At 52.2% G+C, this 12566-nt stretch overlaps 1 protein-coding gene across 1 annotated transcript; it reads right to left on the bottom strand.

Moving 5' to 3' along the window:
* Positions 1-8100: 8100 nt before the first annotated feature.
* Positions 8101-12149, bottom strand: SRM (spermidine synthase). Its single transcript, XM_061382743.1, has 8 exons — positions 11885-12149; positions 11226-11346; positions 10714-10806; positions 9858-10011; positions 8997-9080; positions 8712-8857; positions 8498-8620; positions 8101-8389 (listed from the first exon to the last, which is right to left on the bottom strand). Exons 1-8 carry the CDS (start codon positions 12049-12051, stop codon positions 8369-8371), a joined length of 909 nt encoding a protein of 302 aa, XP_061238727.1. The 5' UTR covers positions 12052-12149; the 3' UTR covers positions 8101-8368.
* Positions 12150-12566: the final 417 nt, after the last annotated feature.

The raw sequence follows: 12566 nt of genomic DNA, 5'->3' as shown, positions 1-12566 counted from the left end.
ACAATTCATTCCTAAGAAGTCCTATACAGTATGTCAAGACTGAAAAACAGATATTCCAGGAAAAGACAACAAAGAAAGCAGAGGAAAGGAAATTATAAACAAAGTAACACAAGGAAACTTCCTGGAAGAGAAGGCAAGTTTATTGATTGAAAATGTCACCCAAGTGCCCAGAATAAGACATGAAAATAGAACTTTATACATGTTATTTCAAAACAGTAGAGAGAAAAATCATGTTCTACAAATTGCGTGATACAGAGAGGGAAGCAGAGGGAAACATCACATACAAAGGGTCAGGATATAAATGATCCCAGAGCTCTCAAAGCAACACTGGAAACTAGAAGCCAGACTCCAGTGAGTGTCATATTGGGATATTCACATCCTCATGTATAGAACTTTTCCACATTGATCAAACCAGTAAATCCTAAAGGATATCAATCCTGAATAGTCATTGGAAGGAAAAATGCTGAAGGTCTGATACTTTGGCCACCTGATGTGAAGAGCTGACTCAATGGAAAAGACCGGATGCTGGGAAAGATTGAAGGCCAAAGGAGGAAGGGGTGACAGAGGATGAAGAGGATGCTTAGATAGCATCACTGACTCATGTATGGACATGAATTGGAGCAAACTTCAGTAGCGGAGATAGCGGAGGACCGAGGAGCCTGGTGTGCTGCAGTCCAAGGTATCACTGAGTTGAACACAACTTAGCAACTGAAGAGCAACACAGGACACGGCTGAAAGGATGGTATGTTATATGTGCTGAGGCGTTTGAGGCATCCCAGCATCCACCTGGCTCTCTTCTGGATCACTTGTACAGGGGGAAGTCAGCCACCATGAATAAGAACAGTCTCTACGGAGAGGTTGACTTGGGGAGGAAATGGGTGCTCCTGATAACCACCTCCGTAATTTGCTAGTCCTGTGACTTCATCATCTTGGCAGCTGACCCTCCAGCAATAGAGACAGCTTTACTGCAGCCTCATGAGTGACCCTAAACTGAACCAACCAGCTAAGTCATCTTAAATTCCAGGCCCACAAAAGACATGCTTATTGTTACTCTTTCAAGCTACTTATTGTTTCCACCTGCTGCATTTCGGGCTAATTTTAAATGCTGCAATAGACAATAAGAATGGAAAACAGCAAATCTCAAAATGTTGAAGGAAGATCATTGCCTACATATTTCTATACTCATCTAAATTCTGTACCCATTAGTTAAGCATGAGATGTAATAAAGGGTTTCATACATTTCATTTTTTTTAAACTTTCAACTCTTGTCCCCTTTCTCAGAAAGTATCTCAGGGATGTGCTCCACCAAAACAAGGGAGTAAACCAAGAAACAGAAAGATATGGTGTCTGAGAGTCAAGAGTGGAATTCCATCTGGGTGTTCAGGAGACACAGAACAGACTTGTCAGAAAGATGGAATTGATAAAACACCTGTAGAACCTAAAGATTCTTTAAAAGGTTGTTTTTTTTCAGTAGTTATTTTTCCTAAATGAATGTGAAAATTATCAAACGGAAAAAGCCTCCAGGGAAAGCAAGAAGCTATGCCAGAGATAGAAGATATCGTTTGTTTTTTTTTCCCCTGAGTCTCAGCTGCAAATGTTATTTGCATGGTTGTAATGGTGCAAACACTGAGTCGGAGCCAACTGAGCCTGTCATTTAATTGTTGAGAGTGTGATGGGAGCAGGGAAGCAGAGAGCTACATCTTCGCCTTCCCAAATGGGAAATCGACAGATTGTGACTAAAACTGACAACAAGCATACTGTTTAGAGTCAAGATGGTAAATACCAAAATAATCAACAGAAGAGGTGAATTCGGCTGCCTCTGGAGAGAAGAGTGAGTATGCTGTTGCTCTGCTAAGTTGCTTCAGTCGTGTCCGACTCTGTGCTACCCCAAAGACGGCAGCCCACCAGGCTCCTCTGTCCCTGGGATTCTCCAGGCAAGAACACTGGAGTGGGTTGCCATTGCCTTCTCCAATGATGAAAGTGAAAAGTGAAAGTGAAGTGGCTCAGTCGTGTCCAACTCTTCATGACCCCATGGACTGTAGCCTACCAGGCTTCTCCGTCCATGGGATTTTCCAGGCTAGAGTACTGGAGTGAGTTGCCATTGCCTTCTCCAGAGTGGGGCTATTTTTCTCCTAACAACTCAGGTGGGAACTACTGGAATCCTTAAAGTGGGGGCAGGGCTGATTTTAATACCTGAACTTCAGGATTCTAGATAGGATTCTTATTCTATTTTCCATGTCAGAGATTAGACTTGTTCATGGCCCTCTTCCTGATTTGGGGGACTTGAGAGGACTTAACTCACGTCTCCACCAAACACTGGCTTCTGCAGTTGAGTCTGTGTCCACATCACATCCACCCAGCTGTGGGGTCAGTGCTTTTCCTCAAGGCCCATCTCTGTGAGGTGGGTGCAGACTTCACCTACATTTGAGGAAGTGGAGGGATTTACACTGCAGACACTTTCTACTTCCAGGTCAGGTTTTTTTTTTTAATTATGTTTTGAATCTTCCCAGAGCAGGGATCAAACCCATGTCCCCTGCCTTGGCAGGTGGATTCTAACCACTGGATGACCAGGGCAGTCCCAGGTCAGGCATTCTTGCTGCTATTTCTGCAATCTGGGCCCTTTCTTCTTCTTCCCCTGCTCTGAGAAGGAATTCTGATTTCCACCAGCTCAGTGAGAACCATCTGACATGTGCTCCTTGATGAAGCCTTGTAACCATTGAGGACCATGCTCCCATTTTACAGACAGGATAACTGAGTCAGGAGTTGTGAGTATCTAAGTCACAGATTTCCCTGGTGGCACAGACAGAAAAGAATCTGCCCACAATGCAGGAGACTGGGGTTTGGGATGATCCACTAGAGGATACTTGGTGACCTACTCCAGCGTTCTTGTCTGGAGAATCCCATGGACAAAGAACTTAGCAGGCTACAGTCATAGGGTCACACAGAGTTGGACATGACTGCAGTGACTTGGCACACATGCATGCATTCTTGGAGGAAGGATTTGGAGAGTCCCAGGTCCTGCCAAGGATGGCAGGGCTCAACTGCAAACAAGGCCTCTATGCAGACAGACCAGCCTTCCTCGGGGTCAGCTCCGAGAATCTGACAGCCCCCAAGCTGCTCTGTTTTTCCCAAGAAGAGTGAAGAGGTCAGGAAGAAAGATCTAGAGATGCTGACTTGAAGGTTCTACAAGCAAATGGCTCAGCATGTCATCCACCATGAAGGTCACCAATAGTCCCTGTCATGCGCTCAGAGCTTCCAATTAGCTTTTTAGTCCCCAGTCTTACATATGAGCAGAACTTTCAATGACTGCTGAGGAATAGCTCATACATTAGAAAGACCAAAAAATACAACCAACCAACCAACAACAGTAAAACAGAAAGCATCAGTGAGTGGGATATGTCCAAACTAAAAGGGAGCAATCATTATTTTCAAAGGAAGAGGGAGAGAACAAGAGGCAAGCACAGGATGCTGTTTAAAAGAGCATTCAGATAACAAAACATGGTTTGTGGAAATAAAAATATTATAGAAAAAAAGAAAAACTCAATAAAATGTTTGGAAGATAAGCTGAAGAAATCTTCCAGAAAATGGAGTTTAAAAAATAATGGAAAAAAAAAAAAAACAACCAGTAAAGAGTCTCATATGGGGATTTTACTGGTGGTCCAATGGTTAAGACTCTGAGCTTCCAATGTAGGGGATGTGGTTTTTCAATTCCTAGTTGGGGAACCAAGATTCCACATGCCGCACTCTGTGGCCAAAAAATAAAAAGCTAAACAAACAAAAATCATTGTTAAGAAGTCCTATATAGTATGTCAAAGACTGAAAAACAGAAATTCCAGGAAAAGACAACAAAGAAAGCAGAGGGAAGGAAATTATAAACAAAATAATATAAGGAAATTTCCCAGAAGAGAATGCAAGTTTATTGATTGAAAATATCACCCAAGTGCCTGGAACAACACATGAAAATAGAACTTTACACATGTTATTTCAACACAGTAGAGAGAAAAATCATGTTCTACAAATTGTGAGGTACAGAGAGGGAAGCAGAGGGAAAAATCACATACAAGAGATCAGATATAAATGATCCCGGAGCTCTCAAAGCAACACTGGAAACTAGAAGCCAGACTCCAGTGAGTGCCATATTGGAATATTCACATCCTCAGGTGTAGAACTCTTCCACACTGATCAAACCAGTCAATCCTACAGGATAGCAACCCCGAGTATTCATTGGAAGGACCCATGCTGAAGCTCGGATACTTTGGCCACCTGACGTGAAGAGCTGACTCAGTGGGAAAGACCAGATGCTGGAAAGACTGAAGGCAGAAGGGGTGACAGAGGATGAAGAGGATGGTTGGAGAGCATCACTGACTCATGTGTGCACGTGAACTGGAGCAAACTTCAGGAGACAGTGGAGGACAGAGCAGCCTGGTGTGCTGCAGTCCAGGGGTCACTAAGAGCTGGACACAACTTAGCAACTCAACAGCAACATAGGACTCGGCTGAAAGGATGGGATGTGATGTGTGGCGAGGCATTCGAGGCATCGCAGAGTCTACCTGGCTCTCTTCTGGACCACTTGTTCAGGGGGAAGTCAGCCATCATGAGTGAGAAGTCTCTATGGAGAAGTCCACTTCAAGAGGAAATGGGTTCTCCTGATAACCACCTCTGTAATTTGCTAGTCCCGTGACTGAATCATCTTGGCAGCTGACCCTCCAGCAATAGCGACAGTTTTACTACAGCCTCATGAATGACCCTAAACTGAACCAACCAGCTAAGTCACTCCTAAATTCCTGGCCCACAAGAGACATGCTTACTGTTCCTCTTTCAACCTACTGATTGTTTCCATGTGCTACATTTCGGGCTAATTTTAAATGCTGCAATGATAATAATAATCAAAAACAGCAAATCTCAAAATGTTGAAGGAAGATCATTGCTAACATATTTCTATACTCACCTAAATTCTGTACCCATCAGTTAAGCATGAAGATGGCATAAAGAGTTTCATGGGTGTCAGATTTTTTTAACACTTTCATCTCTTGTCCCCTTTCTCAGAAAGCATCTCAAGGATGTGCTCCACCAAACCAAGGGGGTAAACCAAGAAACAGAAGGATACGAGCTCAGAGAATCAAGAGTGGAATTCCATCTGGGTAGTCAGGAGACACAGAACAGACTTTTCAGAAAGATGGAAAGATAAAACACCTGTAGAGCCCAAGGATCCTTTAAAAAACTTTTTTTCAGTAATAATTTTTCCTAAATGAATGTGAAAATTAAGCAAATGGAAAAAGTCTCCAGGGAAAGCAAGAAGCTATGCCAGAGATAAGAAGGTATCGTTTTCTTTTTTTTCCTCTGAGTCTCAGCTGCAAATATTATTTGCGTGTTTGTAATGGTGCAAGCACTGAATGTGGAGCCAACTGAGACTGTCATTTAATTGTTGAGAGTGTGGTAAGGGCAGGGAAGCAGAGAGCTACTACATCTTCATCTTCCCAAATGGGAAATCGACAGATTGTGACTAAAACTGACAACAAGCATACTGTTTAGAGTCAAGATGGTAAATACCAAAATAATCAGTGGAAAAGGTGAATGCAGCGGCCTCTGAGAAGAGTGGGCATACAGAGGGGCTATTTTTCTCCTAACAGCTCAGGTGGGATCTATTGGAGTCCTTAAAGTGGGGGCAGGGCTGATTTTAATACCTGAACTTCAGGATTCTAGATAGGATTCTTATTCTATTCTCCAAGTCAGAGACTAGACTTGTTCACGGCCCTCTTCTGGATTTCTGGGGACTTGAGAAGACTCGACTCACATCTCCACTAAACACCTGCTTCCGCAGATGAGTCTGTGTCCACATCACATCCACCCAGCTGTGGGGTCAGTGCTTTTCCTGAAGATCCATCCTTTTGAGATGTATAGACTTTACTCACATTGGAGGAGTGGAGGGATTTACACAGCAGATACCCTCTACTTCCAGGTCAGGCTTTTGTGTGTGTGTGTGTGTGTGTGTTGAATCTTCCCAGAGCAGGGATCAAATCCAAGTCCCCTGTCTGGCAGGTGGATTCTTAAGCACTGGATGACCAGGGCAGTCCCAGGTCAGGCATTCTTGCTGCTATTTCTGCAACCTGGGCCCTTTCTTCTTCCGCTGCCCTGAGAAAGAATTCTGATTTCCCCCAGCTCAGTGAGAACCATCAGACATGTGCTCCTTGATGAAACCTTGTAACCGTTTAGGACTATTGCCCCCATTTTACAGACAGGATAACTGAGTCAGGAGTTATATCTAAGTCACAAGCTTCCCTGGTGGCTCAGACAGTAAAGAACCTGCCTGCAATGTGGGAGACTGGGGTTTGATCCCTGCATTGGGAAGATACTCTGGAGGAGAGCATGGGAACCCACTCCAGTATTTTCTCCTAGAGAATTCCATGCACAGATGAGCCTGGAAGGCTACAGTCCATGGGGTTGCAAAGAGCTGCACATGACTGAGCAACTAACACTTTTGTCACAGAGTTAGTGTGACCCAGGTCCAGTATCCCCAGAGATGGAACCCATTTTCACTACCTTCCTTCATTCCTCTGATCATACTCAAGATGGGCCCTCCTGGAGCTTGGTCACTGTCGGGCCTAAGACGGGGAGGTAGGGCACGAACAGTGGAGGTCCGGGCAGACACCCTGCTGGGAGCACCAGGGTCCTCAGGCTGAGCTGCCCTGCAGATGGAGTGGAGCAGCTCCTAGAGGCCTACAGTCTGGTGTGGCCTTGGGAGGTCACCTGATGCTATGTGGAGTTAATAGTATCTACCTTCCTTCCTTAATTAAGGTTAAAGGAATTAAAGCAGGTGACAGGACAGTGCTCCTCAACTGGCCATCACTAGTCTTCCTTTGCCTGGTACTCACCTTGTAGCCCAGATAAGTCCTGACTTCACCGGGCCTCCCAGGGAGGAAGACCGGGGTGGAATGGGGAACTCAGCTTGGGGTCAGACTTGCTGACCAGGGATGAACATCAAAAAGTGCCCAGAGTCCAAGAGCTTCAGGATGATGGAGAAGCCCAGAGAGGGTGGTGACTGGCCTGAGGCCACCAAAGGAGTAGGTGGCAGAGCCGGACCCCTGTTCCCAATCCCATTATGACTGCAGTCTTAGCCCCTGCTGACTGGGGACTCCAAAGTGGGTGCCCAGGGTAGGGGTGGGGTTGGGGGGACCCTCCAACTACCACCAGGTTGGAGTGACTCTCTTGTCCTGCTCCCTGCCCCCTCAGTCTCCCAGGTTAACGTGTTCCCTGGCCACACCGCTGCCGAGGGCAGATGTGGGGCCGGGATTGGTGAGGCCAGCTCTTGCAAGGAGTGAGGACCTTTCCTTGCCAATCCTGAGTAAGGAGTGGGCTAAATGCCCCCTTCCCCAATCTGTACCCCGTTGTGGTGACTCTGGTCCCACCACCAGAGCCCCAGTCCTGGCAGCCAGGAGGGCTGAGGCATCTGCAGGTTCAGCACCTTGGAGAGGGGACAGTCCTGCGCCCACAGAGTCCTCGTGGGCAGCTGCCCGCACCTGCTTTCTCAGCCTCTCAACACTTGGGGGAAGTTTCTAGGAACTTACCAGAGGGGACACTCATGAGGAGGGGAGGCAGGATTTGAACCCAGGTCTAAAATCTGAGCCAAGTCAAGGTACCTAATGTGCACGCCCAAGGAACTGGATCCCAACCAAGCTCCAGACAGCTGCCTCTGGGGTCACTGCCACCACCTTCCCCACAATGTGACCTGGCCCAGATTCTTCTGAGAGCCCTGCTGTGCAGCCCCAAGGGAAGGCAAATCCCTTGATTTTGACAACTCCTGAGCCCAGACCCCATGGGTCTAACACCACCAACCTTGTGTGGGGCTTGGGGATGGAATGATTAAGGGCCGCTTCTCAGGACAGACTTGGGCCAGTGTGATAACTGTTGCATCTCTGGGTCCTACAGAGCTCAAGGGGCTGGCCCAAGGTCACACAGGGAGCAGCCTGCCTGCTCCCACAGCAGATACTTGGAGGCCAGACAGGGGGGCCAACTCAGGGTCTGGCACACAGGAGAACCCACTGATGGCTGAGGTAGCCCCTGCCTGGGCCCATCTGAAGTCCAGGGACACACAATCCAGAATTTTGTTATAAATACATGTGTTTGGTGAGTGAGGGGCAACAGAGGTGGGGGAGATGCTGTACACAGCTGGTATAGGTTTGGTGGCTGAATGCCACCCAGAGGAAGACAGACAGTCCACCCGCTAGGGCCAGCCGGACAGCGTTCTGGGGCCTGTAACAGTCAGTTGGTGGGCAAGCCAGCAGGGGTCTTGTCCGGGGCTGGCGAGACCCAGGTGCCCCAGAGGCTCCCTGTCCGAGGTCGTGGGCGGCGTCAGCAGCAGTACCCGGGCTCAGCTCACATCATTCAGGGCCTGGAAGGACACAAGGCCTAGTCAGGAGGGGGCTGGGCTGGGGGGGTGGGCAAGATGGCCCTTCAGGGAGCCCTGGGTACGCCCTGCCCCGCGGGGGGTGGGGCTCACCTTTCGGGCAAACTCAGGCAGGACGAAGGCTGCCCGGTGCACATCGGAGTTGTAGTATTTCAGCTGCATCTCTTCCACCTGCTTCTGCATCAGCGGCTGCAAGGGCTCCCGGAAGTTGGTGCTCTGGGGACAGGGGTGTGTCTCAGAGACATGCTCTCCTGGCCCACCTGCCAGGCTCCCGCCCCCACCCGGGGGCCAGTCCACTTCGGCTCACTGGGTTCTTGCTGCACAGCATGAAGCCGATCTGGCCGCTGGGGTAGGTGGGGATGGTGCAGTAGGCGTAGTCCACCACTGGGAAGAGAGACTTGCAGAAGTGCCGCATCTCCTTGATGAGGTCCAGGTGCAGCCACTGGCACTCACCTATGGTGGGGGGTCGGGGGTGGGTGGTCAGATGATGTCAGCACTGGCTGGGCGCAGTGCCTGGTCCAGCCCCAGCCGGACCCCTCCCTGCGGGAGCCCGGCTCACCCAGCAGCACCCAGTCCACCCTAGCCCCCTCACCCTGGCAGCAGAGAATGCCGTCCTCCTTGAGGGCAGTCTTCATGAGCTGGTAGTAGGACTCCTTGAAGAGGCTCTCAGCAGGACCTGCAGAGGCGGGGGGCGAGGGTGGGGGGAGACAAGCGCCAAGGGACACCGCCTGAGCCTGCCTCTGGGGGCATGAGGGCCACTCTCACCCCAAGATACACATCCACACAGCCACCAGGGGGCAGAGCTGGAAGTTGAAAGCCAGGCCTGTGGAACTCAGAAACCAACCAAGTAGAGGGTGCTTTGGAAGGGTGCAGGGATCTAGTGCCCCAGTGTGAAGGGGCTACACGTTTTAACCCCATTCCTGGGGGATTCTTGTTGGCACTGCATCAGGGCAGTCTCCAGCCTGGGCCTTGGTTTAAGATTGTATCACATGGAACTTCCCTGGTAGTCCAGTGACTAAGACTGCATTCCTAATGCAGGGGGCTCAGGTTTGATCCCCAGTGGGGGAACTAGATCCCACGTGCTACAACTAAGACCCAGTGCAGCCAAATAAAAATAAGTGTTAAAAAAGAAAAGAAAAAAGATGAGATCCTTGCACATATCCTGATGCTGGCCTGTTGGGGGCACAGAGGAGGCTGAGAAGGAAACTGGGGCCTCAGTGGACCAAGGCCCCACTCTCCTCCAGGCTCTAAACCAACTCTGGGCAGTAGCCTAGTGGCCCTACTCTGCTGAGCCATGTTTGAGGGGGTAGGTGACACCTCAGAAGGGAAAAGAGCCGCACTAGTTCTGGAGGGGCCCTCCATCCTCTATTCTGCAACTCGGGCTTGGGACACAGATGGAGATGCTGGCCTCCCCTCTGGTGGCTGCCAGAGGCCCCAGGCCAAACCCGCTTACCCATGGGATCTGAGGAGTCAGTGATGATGACGTCAAAGGCGTCCTGGTTCTGTTTCATGAACTCAAAACCATCACCCACGTGTAGGGTCAGCTTTGAGCTGGAGTAGCCAACGGCCATGCTGGGCAGGAACTTCTTGGAGACTTGAATGACATCCTGGGGAGGGGACAGGAGGTAACAGGTTGGGCCACAGGGGTTGTGGACCCTGGAGCCAGAGTTGAGTGGGACCCCTTCTCAGAGCCTGATTCACCTTAGACAAGCCATTCATTTGTGGAACCTCAGTTTGCACATCTGTACAGCAGGGAGCAGCTTGGTACCTCCCCTTCTCAGAGGGCTGACTCCCACCAGCAGCTTGGACCACACTTCCGCCACCCCTGCTCCCCCTCCCCAAACCCAAGTGCCCCAGGAGAGTGGTTTCCTTACTATTTCAGAGTAAGGAATTTATTTCAGAGGGCTGGAATTCCACCTGGCCTGTATGCCTCACTACGCACACCTTTATCAGATAACCCTTTGACTCCTAAGTTGAATGTCAACTCCAAGGAGGCAGGACTAGACCTGCTGATGTACCAGTGAACCTGGCACCTAAATGCTCATGAAAGCCCCCAGCTGCTGTAAAGGACAAAAGGAGTCCTCGGGACTTCTGCGAAGCATCAGCTCTCAGTGTTACTAAGAAATAACATCAGCCGCACACCTTCTGTGCACCAAGTGCTTTCCTGTCTGCTTTTCCTACTGAAGCCTCCAACGTGCTCTTGAGACCAAGAAACAGGCCTGGAAAGGTTAAGCAACTTGCCCGGTGGTAAACAGCCAATTCAGGGCAAACTGGGACTTGAACCCAGACCCACCCAGCTGTGCGCTCACCTCATCAATCTCACACTGGACCACGGCCTCCACAGAGGAATGCTTGACCACCTCCCGCAGGACGCCTCCGTCCCCGCCCCCAATGATCAGCACCTGCCAAGGGGAGGAAGAGTCAGCCAGGAGCCGGGCAGGAGCCCCACCAAATAGGCTCCAGCGGGAGTTAGTGGCCGGCCTCTCTGCCCCCTAAACCGCACTGAGCAGACACAGCTCCCTGGAACAATTTCTCAGCTTCCCTGTGTCACAGACCTAATCACTTCATCTTCCACTTTGTCCCCTTTGCCTGGGAACTCCTGCCAAGGCTGCTCCATCTCAAGCTTCAGGTCTCAGCCCCGGTGTTAGCCCCCACCCCTTGTGAAATGGGCAGCTCCTCCCCTCTAGGCCCCTCTTCCTCGCTATCACTTCTCTGACAACCCTTTGGGCAGGGCTGAGCACTGGGCACTCCTGGGGCCCCCAGCACTGTTCTGTGGGGGCTATCCCTCGGCCCAGGGCTGGATCTAGCTGGGATGGGGTACCTTGCGTGGGTTGGGGTGGCTGCAGAGGGGCAGGTTGGCGATCATCTCCTGGTAGGAGAACTCGTCCCTCTCCGTGCACTGGATAACGCCGTCCAACACCAGCACATTCCCGTAGCTCTTACTGAGGGCGGGAGTGACAGTCAGCGACCTGGGCTCCTCGGGAAGGGGGCAACGTGCCCCCCACTCGCCCAGGGTGAGAAGAATCTCTCCCAACCTGCCGAGGGGGCTCCAGGGGTGAGTCCGGGGGGTGACACGTGGCGAGGATCGGCGGGCGGGCCCGCTGGGTGGAGGCTGGACGCGGGGTCCCGGCTCTGACGTGTCCGGGACTGACACGTGGAGCTCGGCGCAGCGGGTCGGCGCAGATTCCGGCTCCCTCCCCGCCGAGGTGGACCGCCCGAAAAGCCGGTCCCCAGCCCAGCGAGAAGGATGCGGGTTGGGGAGGGGACGGAGGGAAGAGACGGGCCTAGTTCACGAGAACTTCTGACAGTTTTGCAGGGGAAGGAGCGGGCAGAGACGGCCGGGGGGGCGTCCGGAGGTAAAGCGCGCAAGACAGGGGTCCGACAGGAAGAGGGTCGGGCTGGGCCGAGCCCAGGGCTGGAGTGCCGGCGGGCTGCGCGGGGCCGGGCGGCCGGGGCGCTGGGCCGGGCGGGCGCGGGTACCTGCGGAAGACGAGGATATCCTGGTACCGCGAGCGTTGATGGTGTAGCAGCTGCTCCACCTGCAGAGACAGGGCCTGGCCGGGCCACAGGCTGCACGTCTCGCGGAACCAGCCCTCGCGGATGGCAGCGGGGCCGGGGGCGGCAGGGCCGTCGGGGCCAGGCTCCATGGCGGGCGGGCGGGCTGGCGGTGCGGGGCGCGGGCCCGGGACTGCAGGCCGCGCGGAGCCACAGCACAACGGGACCAACTCCGCCCGCCGCCCGCGCGGCAACCTAACCCGGCCGGCGGGGCGGGGCCTGTTGCCAGGGGCGGGCCCCAAGCCCCCCAGTGGCGGCGCCTGTGCGCGGCAGCCTGGCGGCCCCGCCCCCTCCGGCGTCCGAGCGCACTCATTGGTCTCCGACCTGCAGCGCGGCGTCCAGTGGCTGCGGCGGGCCGTCCGTCTGCGGCAGCAGGCTAGTGAGGCAGCTTCCCTGGGCCACGTGGGGCCGGGCTCGGGGAGGCACAGACTGGCCCGAGAGGGAGTGAGGGGTACCCGACTCAGCAAGGGAAACCTGAGCTGACATCTCGGGCCCGGCGCGGCGTGTCGGCGCGGCGTGTCGGAGCGCCGAGACGTCAGGGCTGCCGGCTTGAACCCTTGGGCTGGAAACACTGGACCGGGTGGCTACACTGTCGAAAGAAGAGTTA

This window comes from Bos javanicus, chromosome 16, assembly GCF_032452875.1.
Source record: "Bos javanicus breed banteng chromosome 16, ARS-OSU_banteng_1.0, whole genome shotgun sequence".
Taxonomy (NCBI): domain Eukaryota; kingdom Metazoa; phylum Chordata; class Mammalia; order Artiodactyla; family Bovidae; genus Bos; species Bos javanicus.
This window is presented reverse-complemented; position numbering and strand designations above follow the sequence as displayed.